Below are 20,091 nucleotides of genomic sequence, written 5' to 3'. Positions count from 1 at the left end.
TAACATGTAATAAATAAATAAATAAACTTCAGAGCCTTGTAACTCATGACTTATTATATTTGTCGCGTGGTCCGTCTCGACTTACCACAGCGTGGTAAGTCAAGACGGACAGAACGAAAACTGGAGCCAAAGCGAGAACCTGAGACGGCGGCCCTTTTGTTTGAACGAGTGTGTGCAGTTAAAAATAAAAGTATTGGGTTTTGTTCAAGACTGAACGATATCTCTGATGCCAAGAAGCAAGGAATTCCCACATGCACAGAAGGCAGCGAAAGCAGTCACTTAATGTCTCTGCAGACTTTTAGTTTCTCCACTTTGTCGCACCGAGCTTAATGCAAAGATTGTACAGGTATATGACCCCGGTCTGGCTACATGTAGAGCTCGTTCGGTTTTCTCCGCCCTCTGTGCCCTGGCTTTAAACATCGGATAATGGAACATCCGCTGCACCGCTAAATATCAGACTAAGGAATGTCAGTTGCCATCATTAAAAATTAATAAAATACAATGTAGCCAAGCACGAGTGTTCTCAATCGAAATTAATTTACCCGCTGCATTTGAACACACAAATAAGCAGTATAGTCTTTGCAGCGAAGCCGACCTGCGGAAACTGCGTTTGGCCGTTCAGAGAACGTGGGAGCGATTTCGATCACTTCTTGAGAAAATACAACAAGAAAAGGGGGAAATCGCATCAAGCCAATTGAAAGTTCATATGATCGACAGCAATAATAAAAAAAAATTGAACGAAATAATAAATGGCCTTTTTGGATAAAGTGGGTTGAAAATATCAATTGATTTCATTTTTGAATCCTTGCTTCTTGGCATCAGAGATATCGATCAGTCTTGAACAAAACCCAATACTTTTATTTTTAACTGCACACACTCGTTCAAACAAAAGGGCCACCGTCTCAGGTTCTCGCTTTGGCTCCAGTTTTCATTCTGTCCGTCTCGACTTACCACGCTGCTGAACTTCTCGGGTGCATCCGACCGCTGCGGTACAAAGTTCAGTGAAAATAAAATAAACTAAACTTTTGCCCGTCGATATTCCATGTGTAGGGCTACACCCGCATGGTATTTGGTAAGCGACAAATATAATAACTCATGAGTTACAAGGCTCTGAAGTTGTCACCGCATTGTCTCGTGGGGGCGATTTTGATCACTTCTAGAGAAGATACAACAAAAAAGGGGGAAATCACATCAAGCCAATTGAAAGTTCATATGATCGGCAGCAATAATAAAAAAATTGAACGAAATAAAAAATGGCCTTTTCTGATAAAGTGAGTTCAAAATATCGGTTAATTTCATTTTCGACGATATTTCAAAATTTATATAAAAAATTCAGTAAAAATAAATAAACAAAACTTATGCCCGTAGATAGCCCATGTATAGGGCTACACCCGCATAGTATTCAATAAGTGGCAAATATAATAGCTCATGAGTTACAAGGCTCTGAAGATGTCACCAGATTGTCAAAGAGACAATGTTTGGCATTTCTTACCTCAATAAACAAAACTACAAAAGTATTTTCCTTTGAACTAAAACATATTCCAAATAACATGCAAGAGCACAAAAAATTAGTGTGAGTTTTGTATGCTTCCCGTATTCATATCAGCGTACAGAACTGGTTAGAAAAATCACGGAGTAAAAAACAGATTTTCACCCTGCTCCGCTCAATAATTTTTTGTGAAGCGAAATATTTTTTTAAACCATTTTGGAAAGCGGTTTTGTTCTTTCCAGAAATGGGGCAATTACATATATTTTTCAAAAAAAATCAAAAGACCCACCCCGACAAGCGTGTTCGATTTCAAATGAAACCACCCACATAAAAAACTTCAGTGAAAATAAAATAAACAAAACTTATGCCCGTCGATAGCCCATGTTAGGGCTACACCCGCATAGTATTTAATAAGTGATAAATATAATAACTCATGAGTTACAAGGCTCTGAAGATGTCACCGTATTGTCAAAAAGATGATGTTTGACATTTTTTACCTCAATAAACAAAACTACAAAAGTATTTTCCTTTGAACTAAAAAATAGTCCAAATAACATACAAGAGTACAAAAAATTACTGTGAGTTTTGTATGCTTCCCGTATTCATACCAGAGTACAGAACTCAGTAGAAAAATCACGGAGTAAAAAACAGATTTTCACCCTGCTCCACTCAATAATTTTTTGTGAAGCGAAATATCTTTTTAAAAAATTGTGAAAAGCCGTTTTGTTCTTTTCAGAAATGGGGCAATTACATATATTTTTTCAAAAAAAAAATCGAAAGACCCACCCCGACAAGCGTGTTCGATTTCAAATAAAACCACCCAAATATGGTCTAACATGACCAAAATGAAATGTTTGATTAATTTTAACCTTCTAACCCTTTGAGTGCCGCGCCCGAGTATACTCGGCCGCGCTTTCCTAAATACTCTCTGCCGCGCCCGGGTATACTCGTTTCGGGTTTTCAGTTTACTCCCTGCCTGTCACAAGGTAAATAGCGAATTGGTAGAAAAACTATGAGCATTACATGCACGCTAAATACGGTTGTGTTATCGATTCACTCGATTGCTCACGCAATGGGAGCACGTGTGATAACCGAAAGTATTCACGGCGACGGCGCCGTCCATTTTGACGAGATTAGGGACATGAATGAACAATTACACAATGGAGGCGCTCAATAGCACTTTTAAGAAAAGGCTTACTCTCAAAACGAAAGAAATACTCAGGTTTGCTCATCTTGATAGCCTGTGCGTCGTACCTCCTGCGGCCAAACAGCAAGACCGCGTGACAGCGCACCGTTAGCATGCAGTTAGAAATGACAGCGGAAAGTAGCACGAAGATTGGGAAACGACCACGTATCATAGGTATATAAGGGTACTACAGCTGAAATCTTCGAATCCGGCGGTTGCTTGCGCCACCCTGTACCCGTGCCGTGTACTTTACTGCGACGAGATTGAATGTTGCTAACCAAGCTCTCGTTTACCGCTAAATCTAGCGTCGCCGCAAACTTTTTTTTTAGTTTTTGAATAACTTTGGCGCAGTGTGGCGCAATTCTGACCGATTTCACGTTTTTGGCGCAACTAGGCGCAGAAAATTGGGTTTGTATCAAATTAGCTCAGATGTCACACCCCTGCTCATTGTGCCCAAATTAAATTTGTTCGTACAGTGAAACAAAAAAAAACGGCTCAGGGAGATTGCCGGGTCGGAATAGAAAACCCGCACTTAGAGGGTTAAAGGCAACATTTTGAAGGTATGTGGCATGAGTCCAAAAATTAATGACTTGGCGCTTATACTTCGCTTCACACTAAACTCAGACGCAGCCGACGCTACGAGCTAATGGACTCAATGAAGCAGCGTCAAAAGCGCAAGTCACTGGGCGCTTTTTTGTTTATGATTGGTTCAGCGATGATAGAGCACGTACAGAAACAGGAGGAGCACCAAGGTGGTGCCCTTTTAACGCTCTCTGATTGGTGCCATCAGCTCATAACGTCGGATGCGTCTGGACTCAAGGTAAAACGAAGTACATAAACACGAAAAAATATAGTGCAGCTTCTGTTAAGTATTTGAAAGAAGGAGTAACAAGTAACGTAACTACGCTACCCGTTGCTTGAGATAAGTAGTGTAAGTACGTTAGCCGTTGCCGTTTTGAAAAAGTAACGAGTACGTTACCACGTTAGCGCGACGCCATAACGGTAACTCCATTACTTGTAACGCTCTACCGCCAACACTGGTGACAAGTCAGACTTCCGGGCATCTGCCAAGAACGCACCCTCGTGCAGTGCACGCATCGTTCAGGGCAACATGCTCGTGCTTATAGCTTTGGCTTCGGTCTCGCATAATGTAAAAAAAAAAAAAAAATAGCAATATTTTGAGGGCAGCGCACAGGCACGCGAGCTTGGATCTGCCGAATGCTTTTGTTTGTATGTGAATTTGCTTTGAAAATGAACGTTCCAAGGTCGCACGCTTGCGGCACTGCTTTTGTCACCATTGCAGTTGCTTGTGCGATAGAATACAGACCCAGTGAAAGTAGAAAAAGACATGCCTCCAAAGTGCACATCATTGACCGTTGTATATAAGTGAACCATACCACTGGCCGCAGTGAATCGCTCGAGGCGGATTAATACAACGCTGCACGAACCCATGAATCAGTGCGACGTGAAGTTTAGCTAGAACGATCACAGGATGACGCCACTGCGTAAAGCCCAAAAAATTCGTGTTTAGCGGACGAAGCTTTGGTTTTTACCGGAGCGCAAACTTCCTTAAATCAAATTGTAATAACAATACATCGAGGAACTTTATTAGCCGATGTAGATTTACCAACATGTTTTTCGCTGCATCGCGGTACTACAATTTGCATTTATCTTTTCATTTAATTTCTCCGACGCTTGAAAAGGAAAGCTAAAAAGAAACGGTGGCACAGATGAGAAAACATCTTTATGGAGAGCCTTTCTCAACAGCAAACGGGCGTACGACAATGTGAGTTCGGAAAAACTCTGGCTACAGCTTAGAGAGTATGATTCAGATGCACATTTGATTAGGGTTTTATCGGCAGCAATAAAAAAAAAAAGGAACTCACGCAGGGTTGTCCGTTTTCGCCCTGCTTTTTGAGATATTCCTGAATAGAATGAAAAAAAAAAACAGAAGACTGCAATTTAGGTTGTGATGTGCCATATATGGAGAGAGGGGAAGAAGTAAACCACGTAATAACAGGAATGTTCTACGCAGACGACATTGTGCTGTTAGTTGATCGCCGGGATAGTCTACAGAAGCTGATTAAGATCTGTGAAGAGGAAGGTGACTCTCTGGAACTGAAAATCAGTAGCGACAAGTCAGGAATAATGGTTTATAACTAGGGCTCCGTGTTTTCGGAGTTTAATTTTCGTGAAATTCGAAGGGTGTTTCTCGGAGTTTATTTTTAGTGAAAATTCGGTGTTTATCGGAGTTTATATTTCGTATATCCCCGATTCTCTGAAATTCGGACATTACTTTTGCTGTGTTTCCTATTAAAAAATCATAAATAATAACCGGATGCAAACGTATGCCAGAAAAAAATAAAACGCGCTTGTATCAATTAAGATTTCTTCAGTTCAATTTGGCGTTGGTGTCACTGGCAATACTAATTTGTCCTACTACAAAAGTCGCACACAATTGTTGCTTCGATAACCGTCGATACCTTAAAATCAATAAACTGCCGGAGGTAGCCGCAAGGAAGCTCGTAGTCAACCCATCAATCTATCCCGCGGCCGCGGGAGGTGGAGTGGTTACGGACGTAGTAGAGAAGTTTCAACTGCGCCTCTTCCCTATCTCATACAATCTCTATGGTGCATAGCTTTCGCTGTTACCCCCACAAACATAACCTCTCCTTTCTCTAACTCCCAAATCTCGTGGCCCAAACTGGAAACCAAAAGAGTGGCTTTTGTCGTGACACGAATGGTACGATGACCTGTTTCCCTGAACCAACCTCGACGAGACAAGCCGTAAGACCCCCTTTTGACAACGGTCCGAGGCTTCAAAGATAATTACGACGTAATTTTCCCAGTACGATTGATCCTGTCCGACTCAAATTAAAAAACAAAACAAAAAAAAACGTTCTTTTTTTCTTTTTTGCTGGGGGGGGGGGGGGGGGGGGGTGGCATGGGCACATAGCAATTCGGAAATAATCGGTTAAATCCGAATTGACAAAAATTTTACCGGCGGGTGTTTTTCGGATTTATCCGTAAACACGGAGCCCTATTTATAAGTTATAACCATGATAGGGGGGACCCACTGAACATTCAAGACATTTTAATAGACCAAGTAGAGAAGTATACCTATCTAGGAGTATGCGAATGAGAAAAAAACAATACCTAGAAGAAGAGGAAGAAATTATGAAAAAAAAACGGAAAAATGAATGCAGCAAAAGGAATAAAATATGATAAAAAAAATTAATGCAGTACGTTGGAGTAAGCGTGCACACTCGCAGGCCCTCTTCCACAACACAGCTTATTGGTTCCAAAATGTAAATGATAATACATAAAACAATAAAAAATAGAATTAGAAATAGACTGCCCGCACACCTTGAAACTGCCAGATCCCACAAATCGACTACAGCCCGTGTCCCGGAAACAACGGAGCCCTTCCCCCGCACATATCTACTACAAATGCAGTGCGTAGCAGCGAGTCCTGTTCCACAAACGGTATATAAACTCGGTGTCCAGATCCCGGAGTCCCATGAAGGGAGGCGGTTCTTGCGGCGCCTGTCCCAGCCAGGCGAGTGCTTCGTTGCCGCTTCCCCCAAGGTGGTCCGCGATGTCTACGTGCGTGAGCCCGATCCGCCGTGCGAGGATCCCCGTGACGAAAACGTCGTCAATCCAGAAGTATGGCGTCCCGACCGACGCGCGATACAGGTCGAAGACCACGTCGGGCGACATCACAACCCCGAACCCCAAGCAGTACGGCGGGTAGCGACGGCCGCGGTACTCGCCGAAGCTTACCCTCCACTTGCTGCGATAGCTACGCTTGACGACGGCCCGCCGAATCAAAAGGCACGCCATCAGTTTGGGGGGCGCCAGCGCGCCAAACACGGACCGCAGGTACGACGTCAGCTGAAACAAGTCCATAAACACGTCGTCGTCCGTCTTGAGCACGTACCGCGCGTTCCGGCAGAAGTAGGTCACCCACTTAAGCCCCATCACGTGCTTATATGTCAGGTTGCGGTAACTGTCCGCGAAGTCCCCCATGACCAGATCGCCGTGAATGCTACCCTCGAGCGCAAGCGTCTTGAGCTCGCGCGCGTCGTCCGGACGGCCAACCATGAACACTAGCGCCATCTTCTCTGCGGTGACGGCCCGCAGGACACTCGCGTTGCCCCAGGTCTCGCGGATGGTGCGCCGCCTGTCCCAGTGCGCCGGCGCCGAGTGCACGAACACGACGAGGAAGAGATCATCCAGAGGTGCCTTGCAGCGGTCGCTGTTGACTATATAGTGGAAGTCATTCTGGTCTATCAGTGTCCTCCGATCCCGGCGTTGGTCGAGCGCAGACAGGTTGTACGCTCCCTGAGGGCCGCTCCAGGGTGGAGCAGGGAACGTCCGCTGTGGTGCAAACCACTCGTAGTCGATCAGCTTGACGGCGTAGTGTACAGATCTTGGTACCAGCGAAGGGAGCGTCAGCAAGCCCAAGATAGCCAGCATAGTCGAATGACGCTTACAGTAAAACAGCAGCGGTAGAGGTCCACTGCTCTCGGGCCTAGAAAATGAATCAGGCATGCATCGTTGAAACGGACCTTCGTCGACTCGGAGAGAGTGATCCTAATCATGCTCTCCTCACTGTATCAGAGAATTACTACTTGTTAACACAAACACACCAAGAACATTCACACCCCCTATGGTCTACATCCATTAGAGCAACAAACAGACACAAGCAACACTAACACACCCCAAACATGTGCCGGGTGCGCACGACGGCATCTCCGGCAGGCTTGCAATCACTCGTACTGCACAAGTGATTGCAAGCCTGCCAGAGTGGCCAAGGATGACATTGCCTGCATTCTGCTTGTGTCTGAGGTCTGTCAGTGTCGGCTCTTTTTGTTTCTCGTTCCAGTGAAACTCCAGCCTTAGGGCGCAAAATGCGTGTTTTCTTATGCTTACACCCATGGCTGCACACTTTCAGCACCCTTAATTTTGAGTAGTACACCCTTATTAATGGTAAAATAGGGTGCTGCTGCATGGTACACCCTACACTTTTGAAGAGTGGAAAAAGGGTGTAGATAACGAGGCTACGAAAGTAAGGCAGACAGCCTTTTTGAAGACTGTTTGTCGCTTGACACCTGCTTCATACAGCCTTAAAGGGGCCCTGCAACAACTTTTTGACTGATTTTTAATTTGCACCGATCCTGAGCGCACTGAACGTAGAACCATAATGAAACTTTTCTTTTCTCAAATTTTGCTTTAGTTTAAAAGTTATAGGCAAATTAGAATTACAAAAACAAGCAAAAAATAACCCCCTTCATGACGTAGTAGGTCCTGGCTTGAGCGGCCGTGAACTAGAGGGATAGTGAGCTTATCGAGCGCTCACGGCTGCCGCACTCCGTGTCGACGGCTCGAGAGGGCGCCACTAAAGCACGTGTTGGATAGGCTGTATGAAGCGGGCGTTCAGGGCGGCTCGCATTGCATTTGCAGCACGATTAAAGACTAATTCGGCATAACACTTCATTGGCCACAAACGACAGCAAACACGGCGTAAATATCAGTTCAGAACGGGAGCCACTTCGCGCTGCCATACCGCCAAATGGCAAAATCGCCAGCAAAGTCGGCGCCGAAAGCCTTGGGAACGCTCGGAACCGGTCGGATCCTCGACCGCAGCGCCGCCGCGTACATCCGGGACCTTTCTACGCACGTTGTTCGTCGGCGCCTCATCGCACCAGCCCTTTCTAGTATGCGCAGTTTTTTCCGCCGCTTGGTGGTGGGTATGTCGACGGGTCATTTCTTGTTTCCGTACTTTATAAACTGCATTTGTTTCTTTTCTGATCTCATATACCGAACAAAAACTACTTTCATAGATATTTGAAACGGTTCGCGACACTTATATTTTGTATCTCGACTAAAAAAAAAGATTTTAGCGGTTCTGACCAGTAGCAAGCCCAGGACCAAAGACGTCAGATATCGCGCGCTTTCGCCAACGCGGGTCGCCCTCGTAGGTGGAGGAGGTTTCCGCGTCGTCCGGTTAAAATATGACGCACTGATATTTAGTTACTATCTCCATGCTCGCTGGCTTGCCCGAACCCCAAGAGACCTGGAAACCACAAAAAAGGGAGACGCCTAAATATGATTGCAGGGCCCCTTTAAAGGGGCCCTGCACTGAATTTTTTTACTAAATTTTAATTTGCACCGAACCTGAGCGCACTGAACGTAGTAACTTAGTAAAACTTTTATTTTCTCGTAATTCCCTTTATTTTAAAAGTTATAAGCAAATTAAAATTACAAAAACAAGCAAAAAAAAAATAACCTCCCTCATGACGTCCTTGGTTGCTTGAGAGTGACCGTGAACTAGAGGAGAAGTATTGAGCTCATCGAGCGCTCACGGCTGCCGCACTCCGTGTTGACGGCGCGAGAGGGCGCCATTAAAGCGTGTTCTGGATAAGCTGTATGCAGTGGGCAGCCAGAGCGGCTCTCATTGCATTTGCTGCGTGATTAAATACTAATTCGGCATGACACTTCATTGGCCACAAACGACAGCAAACACGGGGGAAAGATCTGTTAAGAACGGGAGCTACTTTCCGCTGCCATATACCGTGAAACGGCCAAACCGCAAGACCAAGCTTCTTGCCGAAGGCCTTCGGAACGGTCGGAGCCGGTCGGGTCCTCCTGCCGATATGACCGCAGCGCCGCCGCGTACATCCGGGACCTTTCCGTGTCGGCGACTGATCCCACTACTCCTTTCTATAGTCGGTTACAAGTCAAGCAGGTAGGAGAAGCTCCTCCCACAAGTGTGATGCGCCCGTTTCAAATCTCTCCGCAGTCGAAACAAGAGTTCACTGGAAACGCTCCCTGTTCCGCTTCAATGGATTCCCACTTGTCTCCGATCCCACTTTTTAAGAAAGCGACCTTTGTATTCATCGGAGAGGGAACCGAGCCCCTGAAAGCAGCCTTTGTATCCATCGGGGGGGAAGCTAATCCCCGAAAGTTGCATTTGTTTCCGTCGGTGGGGGAGAACTCTAATCTCCCTCTCGTGGCTTCCACAATGCTAAGTCAAAGTCGAAAGATAAAGCAAATATGTACAGAAAGGCAAGACACTCCTCGCGCGTTGGCCGCGACGTCACGGAAACGGCGGGACGCTATTGGATGCGGAGGTGGCGGAGGGATATCTGATTCCCTTTGAGGGGCATTTGCCGCTACCTTCTTAACCTGTAACTGACTATAGTATGCACCGCCTTTTCCACCACTTGGTGGCGGGTATGTTGACGGGTCATTTCTTGCTTCCGTACTTTATGAACTGCATTCGTTTCTTTTTTTTATCTTAAATACTGAACAAAAACTACTTTTATAAATAAATGAAACGGTTCGCGCCACTTATATTTTGTATTTCAACTAAAAAGAAGCTTTTAGCGGCTCTGACCAGTAGTAAGCCCATGACCAAAGACGTCACATTTTGCGCCCTTTCGGTACCGCGTGTCGCCCTCATCGGGGGAGGAGGTTTCCGCGTCGTCCGGTAAAAATATGACGCACTGATATTTAGTTACTCTCTCCATGCCCGCTGGCTTGCCCGAACCCCAAGAGACGTGGAAACCGCAAAAAAATGTAGATGCTTAAATATGATTGCAGGGCCCCTTTAACAGAGGTTATGTCGAACACTGATTGCATGTACCAATGCTTTTTTACTTGGGAGAGTCATCCCTTTAACTTATGCTATACGTCAAATACTGACAAGAACAAGGCAACAACATGTAACCTTAAAAATTGCGGAGATGGACACCTGCAAATACGCGATGCATCCCGTCTGTTTGTCCTTATTGTGCATGCAGCAGAACTACATGTGGTGCTCCTTGCTTGTAAGCTTGTTCCTCGTACAAGAGATCCCCTGGAGGCTGCAGAGATTCCCAGAATTCTATTTTTGGGGTGTTCACGCGAAGGTGCGCTCGAAGCGTGGAAATAGCTTGATGAAACGAAAGGCAAAGGGGCATTTACATCACGAACGGACAAAGCCGATGCAAATACGTGCACGAACATAAACTGAGATAAAAAAGTACCGTCGCTCGCCGCTATGAAATACGTCTTGTAAATTGCGTAATACCCGGCCGGATATCCCTTTTCTGTGACTCTAAACTTCCCTAACGGGGCATGCCGACGAAACGATCGTCGGGATACGTAGCAATAGACCGATCTCACCAGCCAGTTTATCTACGCCACCGCTGCCACGATGCATTGTGACAGCTTAGTCTCTGTGCATTGGGCTGGTGCGGTCCCGGGCGGAGATGCAGTGAAGATCTGGCTGACAAACAGCCTTGCGCGTAAGGCGTTGGCACTGTTGTTCCGTCAAAAAAAAATTATTTCGCTCCGCCGTTATGACGGTTTTCACGTGTTTCGTCCCTGTCTGCAGCAACAGCAACACTAGAAACAACAATGTCGGGTTTCATAGCTTTTCGAATGCCCGGCAGTTGAGAGACGAATGGATCGCCAAAGTTCAAGCAGCCAGTAACTCGAGTTCCACTAGAGCGACAAACAGAAACAAAGGACAACAACAAGCCTCAAACACATACAGCATGCCCGCGATGGTACCTTTGGCAGGCGTTCAGTCGCTCGGTGCTCGTGAAGTAAGCACGAGTGATTGCAAACCTGTCAAAGATACTCTCGCGTGCATGATGCTCGTATTTGAGCATAGCCTCCCTTATTCTACCAAGCCTGTCAAATCGCGAAAGACCCTGGTTTCAGGCTTGTAGCTGTCGTTTTTTTCTGTTTGTCACTCTAGAGGGACTCGGGCAAAAGGGACGGTAGACGAGTCTTCGCTTGTTCGAAAAAGCTAGGTAATACACGTTGTGTACGCGAAAACAAACTCGCGCGGGCCCTGGTTGCCCAGTCGCTGAAGGTGGATTATGAAAAAAACAGACAGAACCCGTGGTGTGACCCCTGGGTCGGAGATGCCGTACGATCGTGCTCGCCTCCGAACGAGTTTAAGTCCCGATAACTGCGGCATCTCGTGATCGGCGCTAATTGTTTAAACACAGGTTTGACGACGTAATCGTGTGACGTACGTGCGAGGAAAGTATAGTGGCAGTTCAGCTTAGTTGGGGTATTAACGCAAGTGGTAATTTTCGACACAGGTTGCTAGCCTTTCCAAGTAAAAGGCAAAGAAGTAGCGAAGTTGCATTCGCACTGAAAACGTCGCGCGGTCTACATTTTTTCAGATAGATGTTCAATCCAATGGAGTCAATCGGGCAGCAGAAATAAATAAGTTAATGAACAGATTTTAGTTTATTAGCCGACCTATCGTTAGCTCCCTATTAGGTGTCCCCTTGGCCGTATAACTCACCTGCACAAACCGAATCAGTCTAACCTTAGCGGCTTTTCTTGAACAAGTCTATAACGCCTAAACCGACGTTGGCCTAAATATCTTCCATAACCAATATTTCATTTCTCCAAAATCTATATGAGGTTATTTCGTGGTATTGGCTGTTCCGCTACATTGCAGGAAATTCAGAGTTTTAAAGAAGCTCCAAATTTCTTAAAGGGAATCACTGACAGAAGATCAAGCGCAGGGCTGTATCTTTCAGGTGCCTCCAACACAAGCTAGTTGCCTTCGGTCGTGCTTTAGCTGTGCGTGCAGGGTCGAAGCCCACTTTGAGAAGTGCTCCATATGCTTCACTACAGAAAGAAAGTCACTCGATGACACTGGGCACTCGATATCGCGCTTGGGTTTTTCGCTACACGACACATGGAACACGAAGTAGGCGTTCGAAACACTACGAGCGCGAACTCACCGATCTGCCATGATCCTCTCGAAGCTAGAGGCGGCCGGAAGAAGGACGCAGCCGCCGGCGGGATGGTCGCACAAATGCTCGCTCTTCGTATTATTCGTAGTCGCAAAACGGGGCCACCTGGTCCTACAGTTAACGCAAAGACAGAAACACGATATTTTAAGAACTCCAGAGCAAAAACAAAAGCAGATTCCGCGCTCGTGACTGTCTTCTTCGATTTTTTCCAATACTTTCCCGGCGCCACGGTGTCTCGCCTCGTACCCCAAGCTTCAGCTCGTGGAGCGAAAGCTCGCGCTGCAGAACCCAGAAATCCTGGTTTCAATATACCGATCTCACCAGCCAGTTTGACTACGCCACCGCTACCGCAATGCATCAGGGGAACTTTAGTCTTTCTGCACGTGCGATAACCTTGCTGGAGCTCTGCACTTGTGGAGCACGAGACGGCACGAGCCCTCGCATTCACGGCTGTCTGCATCCCGTGAACTAAAGTTATGGTGGCGTAACGCATGCGCCGAACGATCAGTGAGATCGGTCTATCCCACGGTGGTCTATCCTCATCCCGACCCGGTTTCATCTGGTCGAGCATCGTTCCGGCGTGGGTTCGCGTATCACTGCAACGCGATGCGCGTTCAAGATCCCAGGCTAAGAGTCGTACTGCACTGACTAAATGCCTCATCTACACTGAGTAACAATGTCGCCATATTCTGGCAGAAGAAACACTTTCCGTCTAAACGACCATGGCCTCTGATGTTTGGCGCGCAGGGCTCTGCTTAGGCCGTTCCATTCGCCGGGAAAGACTAAAAATAGGTAGTAGAGAGCCTGTAGTATGGAGGCGGGTGTCCTACTGCTCGTTGGGTGTCACGTGGCTTACGGGCCGCGTTTGACGATATGTGCTGCGAGGCTGCAAGCATACTGCTATACGTCACGGAGTGACGTATAGCAGCCATTCCGCGCGCGTCGAAAGAGCAGGAGTTTCAAATGTGCAAAAGTTGTGACTCCGACTAAATTACGTCCTGCGGCGTAAATATTCCAAGAAAAAATTTGTTTTTTTCGCAGAAGATTTGTTTTGTGACATGCTTGTCCTAAATAAACTGTTTAAAAAAAACTTTTTTTTTTCTTTGCAGTTACCTTTTAAGCATCATTTGCTAACTAATAAGCACAAAAATAAGAAATCCATGACTGAGGTGACTGTACGAAACAATGCGCAATGCATGACAGCGAACTGTCAGCATTAGGGTCATAGCAGAGACGGTAAAAAGAGAAAAAAAATGCCCTCCCCCCCTCTCGCCCGAATGTCGTCTGCTCCGCCGAGTGGGCAGTACCTAGCATCCGGCTGGCGTACAAACTCTGTTTAAAATCGCGTCATTTGGGAATTTCAAGCGCAGATGCGCAGATTTTGGTATGCCAGTTATCGTGTATTACTATGCTAGATACAAAAGACTAACCGAGTCCAATTGCGCTGTTATCTGCGTGCAAATAAAAAAAAAGGGAAAACTGTGTCAGACTGGCCGGTCTCTCCGGCGAAAAGTGAATCCGGTGGCTGTAGCTTTTTTTACTATACAAAGTTCGTATTAGTGTAGGCCTTTAGCGACCATGAGTGGATGTCTGAAATAATAAATAAAAACGTGCTCTCCTGCCGCGATACACGCAGTAGTTGAGGGTAGTACTGCCGGCTGACTCAACTGCTATTTAAGTAACGGAAAAAAGATATGTCAGTTGATCATTTACCGAAGTAGAACAACAGAGAGCTCTAGGCTGATTTTGGAGTAGCCATAACTATTCTAAGAACGCGAACCACTTCACAACGGCAGCCACGAGCGAGTGTTCGATGTTCCGTACAGCCCGCCGATACAGCCCAACGATGGAGAATGGCAACCTCCCGTTTTGTCATCTGCTAGCGGAGTCGGGCACGTGCCCTCTCTTTCGTTTTACCCCGCCGAACCCGCTGAATTTCCCGGATGTATGGAGAGGGCGCTCCTGTCGAACAAAATGGTGCCGCCCAGACAGCGCTAAATGGATTGGTCTATAAAAGCGGAATCATGACAACTAATCAAAATTACGAGACATTAAATTATGAAGCATCCTTCGATATTACATTTTCCAGAACTTCCGTACTGATATATTGCAGGTTAAGAATGTTATTAGACCTCAAACTTTTCCCATTCAGTTACGGCAAATTGCAGTTTCTTAATATAAAATACAGATGGCCACCGTTTGTTTGTTTGTTTGTTTATTGTGGGGTGTCGGGAGGGGGGGGGGAGCTAGGAGAAATGTGGGCCTCCAGGTACAGGGGCAAGTCGCTACCTAGCTTTTGGGGAATGGGAGAAATAGAGAGGAAAGAGAGAGAGAGAGAGAAAGAAAAAGAAAAGAAAGAATGATTGAGGCGTTTGAACGAGGCGTTGAATCGTTAGCTGACAGGCGAGTAGCGTGACTCTGAATAGCCCCGTTTAAACGGGCATCCATACTTTGTGGAGGAAGCAGATGTGGCACAATTGACTAGTGCGTAATTACGCTAGAGCCGGCTTGCAAGTCCACTTTCGCGCAGATAAGCCAGGAGACAACGAAAGGCCTTCTCGGCTACTCCTTGAGTCCCGTTTGGATTTAGAAGGTCTTCAAGATTGGAGTGGGAGAGGCCGGCCGTCGCATACCGCTGAATCAGAAGCTTCCGATGCTGGTCGTGGCTTGGGCATAGAAGAAGAGCGCGCGCTGTGTCTTCAGGGTCACCGCAAGATGGACAGTACGGGTCTGACTTGCGGTCGTACATGTGAAGGCGTTTGGAAGTATACGCACATCCAGCTCGAAGCCTGTGCAGCAAGGATGCCCCGGCACGTGGGAGTCAACGTGGAATAGCAGCGGGAGGTCTTCCGGTCGCCACTCCTCGGTGTGGATGTTGTTGTCTGAGGGATATCCGGATTAACCGGTGAGCCTCGTTAAAACGATCCAAAAGTGCTGCGTAGCTAGCGCACATACGGTGCGTGGACGACTGACGAGACCAGCGCTGGGGGACTGGAAAAGAATGTTTATTCGTCCGTGAACAGAGTATTTAACGCAAGCAAGAGAGAGGGAGTTGGGAAGGGAGAAAGGGCGAGGAAAGACATAACGCTGCTGTTGTTGATACGTCACACGCCTGGCTCAGGCGGCGGGAGATAGCATATCAAGATGATTTACAACATTTCTCCTCCCTTAGTATTGAAGACGCTGTACAGGCTTCCTTTCCCGAGTAGATCGTCGCAAAGCTTGAGGGGGTTTCTGCGCCTTCTGGATAGGCGGCGACGCTTGTGCCGGCGCCACCTGGTCTGTAGGCTGCTCGTTCAAATCGCCTTCGTTGTCGGTCGGTGCGGGCGCAGCTGCAGCCGAAGGGCTCCCCTCGTCTTAGTCTCGAACGCCGCTCCGAGCGGATGCCGGGCTCGGCCTGGAACGCACTTGGTCTATGTGACGTCGAACCACCCCAGTAGGCGTTTGTATGGTGACCATGCGTGACCCTGTAGTGGACTGCACTTTCCCTGGTGTCCATTTCTCCCCCTGGCCGTAGTTACGGGCGTACACGGCTGTGTCGGGCAGCAGTGTCCACTCTTCCGTCTCCTGGGTTGACCCTGGGAAAGGTGGGAAACACGAGTCCAAGCGCGAGCGGATCAAGTAGCCGAATAGAAGTTCGGAAGGGGATTTTCCCTCGTGGCACGGCGTTCTCCTGTAGTTGGAAAGAACTTTGACTAGCTTCTCTTCAAGTGTGCCTTCGCTCATCTTCTTTAGCGCTTCCTTAATCGTACGAACAGCTCGTTCAGCAAGTCCGTTAGACTGTGGGTGATACACAGCCGTACGTAGGTGTGCGATGTTATTGTTCTTAACAAAGATGGCGAATTCTTCGCTAGTGAACTGCGTGCCGTCGTCCGTAACTATTGTGAGTGGAACACCGAATCTGGCAAAAATGCTGCGCAAGCTGGCAATCGTAGATGACGTGCTTGCCTGCCTCATGGGCACGGCTTCAATCCACTTAGTGGCAGCATCCACGACTACCAGTATCATGCTGCCTGCGACCGGCCCGGCGAAATCGGCGTGGAGCCTCGACCATTTTTCCTTAACGGCTGGCCAACTGATGGGTTGAGCAGAGGCCGGCATAGGAAGGTTTTGAACGCAATTGTGGCACGACGCTGAGAGGTGTTCTATCTCTCGGTCTAGTCCCGGCCACCAGAATGTCGATCTGGCAACCGCCTTCATGGCCAAGGACCCTTGATGCGTTTCATGCAACATGTGTAGTACCCGTTCTCGTGCTTGTCTGGGAACAACAACTCGATGACCCCAGTATACCAACCCGTGAGCCACAGATAGTTCCAACCGGCGTTCCGAGAATGGCGCCAATCCCCCGTCCTTTACATGTGTAGGCCAGCCGTGCTTCGTATACTCCACAACCTTCGTTAGTAACACGTCCTGCGCCGTTAGCTGTTTGAGTTCCTCGACAGACACAGTGCCATCATCGAAACTTGCCAGCGCGTGAACATACTCGGGGGGTTCGCTCCTTGCTGGTGGTTCTGGAGTGTGCAGCGGTAGCCGGCTGAGTGGGTCGGCGTTTAGTAGCAGCTTACCGGGCGAATACTGAAGTTTGTAGCGAAATCCACCGAGGTAGAGAGCCCAGCGCTGTATTCGGGCTGCGGCCAACGCCGGTGTAGGCTTGTCCGCTTTCAGCAGGCCCAGGAGCGGCTGATGATCTGTGACCAAGGTGAAATCTCTGTTTAAGAGATAGTCGCGAAATTTCGACACCCCAAAAACCAGAGCCAAGGCCTCACGTTCTAGCTGAGAGTAATTCCGCTCGGCACTGGTCAGCGTTCGCGACCGGAAGCCAATGGGCCGGTTTACTTTTCCGACCGTATGAAACAGCACTGCACCGATGCCATGCGGAGAAGCATCACACTCCAGTTTCAATGGTTTCGCGGGGTCGTAGTGAACGAGTACCCCTGCCGCAAGTAAGCACTGCTTTGCGTTGGCAAAGGCGGCCTGCTGAGCTTCTCTCCAGACCCAACGCGCATTTTTCCCCAGCAACTGGTACAAAGGTGCAAGCACGGATGACATATTCGGCAGGAACTTAGAGTAATACGACAGCATGCCCAAAAACGAGCGAAGTTCCTGCACATTTGTCGGGTTAGGAGCCTGGGCGATTGCTTCCACATGTTTCTCAGTGGGATGTAGGCCGTCTTTGTCGATTTGGTGCCCTAAATACGTGACTGAAGGCTGACTAAATTTGCATTTGTCTCGCCGGAGTTTTACACCGTGCTCGCGGAAACGCTGCAGTACCGCTCGCAGAGTATCGTTACTTCCTTGTCACTCCGCAACCAGCACATCATCGAGGAAAGCTTGCACGCCTGGTAGTCCCTGCAGGACTGTTTCGATTTTACGTTGAAAGATGGCTGGGGCAGACGCTATGCCAAAAGGCAGCCTCTTGAAGCAAAATAGCCCTCGATGCGTGTTGATTACGCATAACTTCTGTGATTCTTCGTCAAGCGGTACTTGGTTATACGCGTCACGAAGATCGAGAGTACTGAAGTACTCTCCCCCGTTTAGGCACGCAAACATGTCGTCAATCACCGGCAATGGGTACTGCTCCAGTTCGCATACAGGATTTAACGTGATCTTGAAATCGACGCAAATCCGAACTGTTCCATCTTTCTTTAAGACAGGCACAATGGGCGTAGCCCACTCCGCATGCGCAACCGGTGATAACACGCCAATTGCTACCAGTCTGTCTAGTTCTTGAGAAGCCTTATCACGGAGAGCAAAAGGGATGGATCGTGCCTTACAGAACTTTGGTGTAGCTCCCTCCTTGAGTTGAAGGTGTACAGGGGGACCGCTGATGCAGCCGAGTTCCGCACTGAAGACGCCTTGAAACTCGTTGGCGATGTCGTCCGCGGCCGGGAGACTCGTTGGCGATCCGGCTTCCGCAGTCATGTGAAGAATAGGTGACCCTGCGTTGCTCAGCTGAAACAGTAGATCCCGCCCGCATAGACTAGGACCGGGGCAATTCAATACAATTAGGGGGCACTCTACTACGGCACCCTTGTAGGCTACCTTCATGTCCAATTGTCCTAGGACGGGGAGCTTGCCAAGATAAAAGGACAGCTTGACACCTGAAGGTTGCAATGGCGGCCATCTCTCCCAGTTCTTTTCATAAATTTCGCGGGGCACAACACAGACGGGCGACCCCGTGTCTATCAGCATTGGCATGTCGACACCGCACCACGTGAATGTCCTGTGAATTGGGGGCTCTAATTGCCACTTCCGAGAAGAAGTCAAAGCCCAGAGGTGCATCGCTTCGTCTACGTTCCCCTCCGCACAGTCTTCCGCCATCGCCAGTGCTCGTCCCCGCATGCCTTGTGTCGACGCCGTTTCGCGTTTCCTCAGAGCGTCGCTCGAGCACATTTTCGCAAGATGACCCGGCCTACCACAGTGATAGCACCTGCTCTTGGCCCAGCGGCATGCGTGGCTGTTGTGCTTCTTACTTCCGCAACGCCCGCATTTTAGAGTCGGCTCGTTCGTCAACACGCGCTGCGCGTCAACCTTCAGTACGGTGGTTGTATCGCCCGATATCTTATTTGCGTCGTCATCTGCCGTTTCGGCTGATAGTGCTATCGCTTCGGCCTCTTCCAAAGTCAAGTTTGCTTTTGCCAAAAGCTGTTTTTGCAAGGCCTTTGATCTGACGCCACAGACTATACGGTCGCGGAGCATTCGTTCCAGCATGCTGCCGAAATTGCAGTTGTCTGCAATGCGTCGGATGTCGACAAGGAAATGTTGTAAAGGCTCACCTTCGTGCTGACATCGATTGAAGAACCGGAAGCTTTCGGTGATCTCGAGGCGCTTTGGGTCGAAATATTCATTCAGTGTTGCAACTACTTCTTCGTAGGTCAGACTGTTGGGTTTCTTCGGAGCGACTCGTCCCGCTAGGATCTGCACAGTCTTTGTGTTTAACGCTGCTACGAGCAACGCCCTTTTTCTCGCTGTGTCGGTAACTCCCGTTGCCTCGAAATAAGCTTCTGCCTTGATGACGTACGCTCTCCAGTTGTCCCTTTCGCCGTCATACTCGGGAAGATGGTGGTGAGCCAAGGCTGGCGTTGTCATTGCTGCAGGTTCTTGAAAGGCCGTACCGTGGCTCTGCTCGCCGTGATCTTCTTTTAGTGCATGGGTTCCTGTCTTGCTCGTCGCCACTGCTGCGTAGCAAGCGCACATACGGTGCGTGGACGACTGACGAGACCAGCGCTGGGGGACTGGAAAAGAACGTTTATTCGTCCGTGAACAGAGTATTTAACGCAAGCAAGAGAGAGGGAGTTGGGAAGGGAGAAAGGGCGAGGAAAGACATAACGCTGCTGTTGTTGATACGTCACACGCCTGGCTCAGGCGGCGGGAGATAGCATATCAAGATGATTTACAACAAAAAGAAATGTTGGAGACGGGTCGTCATGTGCCCTAGCTGCAAGTGCGTCTGCTCTCTCGTTGCCGAGGATTCCAACATGAGAAGGTATCCACTGAAAGGCCAACTTCCAGCCAAGGTCTTCAATGTTTGCCGCCATGAATGCTACCCTTGCCAATAATGGAGTGATTTGTACATGTCGTTGAAGCTGCTGAAGGGCTCCCCTGGAGTCGGTGAGAATTACAGCTTTCGCTGGAGGTGAGAC

The 20,091-nt window shown here is 48.1% G+C and overlaps 2 protein-coding genes across 2 annotated transcripts; both read right to left on the bottom strand.

Annotated features, from left to right (window-relative positions):
- Positions 1–6,119: 6,119 nt before the first annotated feature.
- On the bottom strand, positions 6,120–7,229 carry LOC121835416 (beta-1,3-galactosyltransferase 5-like). Its single transcript, XM_042289597.1, has one exon. It carries the CDS (start codon positions 7,227–7,229, stop codon positions 6,120–6,122), a length of 1,110 nt encoding a protein of 369 aa, XP_042145531.1.
- Positions 7,230–15,805: 8,576 nt separating this feature from the next.
- On the bottom strand, positions 15,806–19,265 carry LOC120844454. Its single transcript, XM_040216247.1, has 4 exons — positions 19,225–19,265; positions 18,223–18,400; positions 17,014–17,136; positions 15,806–16,026 (listed from the first exon to the last, which is right to left on the bottom strand). The coding sequence occupies exons 2-4, from the start codon at positions 18,368–18,370 to the stop codon at positions 15,806–15,808; spliced, it is 492 nt and encodes a 163-aa protein (XP_040072181.1). The 5' UTR covers positions 18,371–18,400; positions 19,225–19,265.
- Positions 19,266–20,091: the final 826 nt, after the last annotated feature.

Source organism: Ixodes scapularis, unplaced genomic scaffold, assembly GCF_016920785.2.
Source record: "Ixodes scapularis isolate PalLabHiFi unplaced genomic scaffold, ASM1692078v2 PGA_scaffold13__105_contigs__length_92229423, whole genome shotgun sequence".
NCBI classification, from domain to species: Eukaryota; Metazoa; Arthropoda; class Arachnida; order Ixodida; family Ixodidae; genus Ixodes; species Ixodes scapularis.
Note: the sequence above shows the minus strand (reverse complement) of the source record. Positions and strands in the feature narration are given on the sequence as shown.

Coding starts and splice junctions, on each gene's coding strand:
- LOC121835416 (XM_042289597.1), bottom strand. CDS start 7,229: ATGCCTGATTCATTTTCTAGGCCCGAGAGCAGTGGACCTCTACCGCTG.
- LOC120844454 (XM_040216247.1), bottom strand. CDS start 18,370: ATGACTGCGGAAGCCGGATCGCCAACGAGTCTCCCGGCCGCGGACGAC. Junction 17,137..18,222: donor GGGAGCTACACCAAAGTTCT/GTAAGGCACGAT, acceptor CCTTGGTCACAG/ATCATCAGCCGCTCCTGGGC. Junction 16,027..17,013: donor CAAACTTCAGTATTCGCCCG/GTAAGCTGCTAC, acceptor CACCTTTCCCAG/GGTCAACCCAGGAGACGGAA.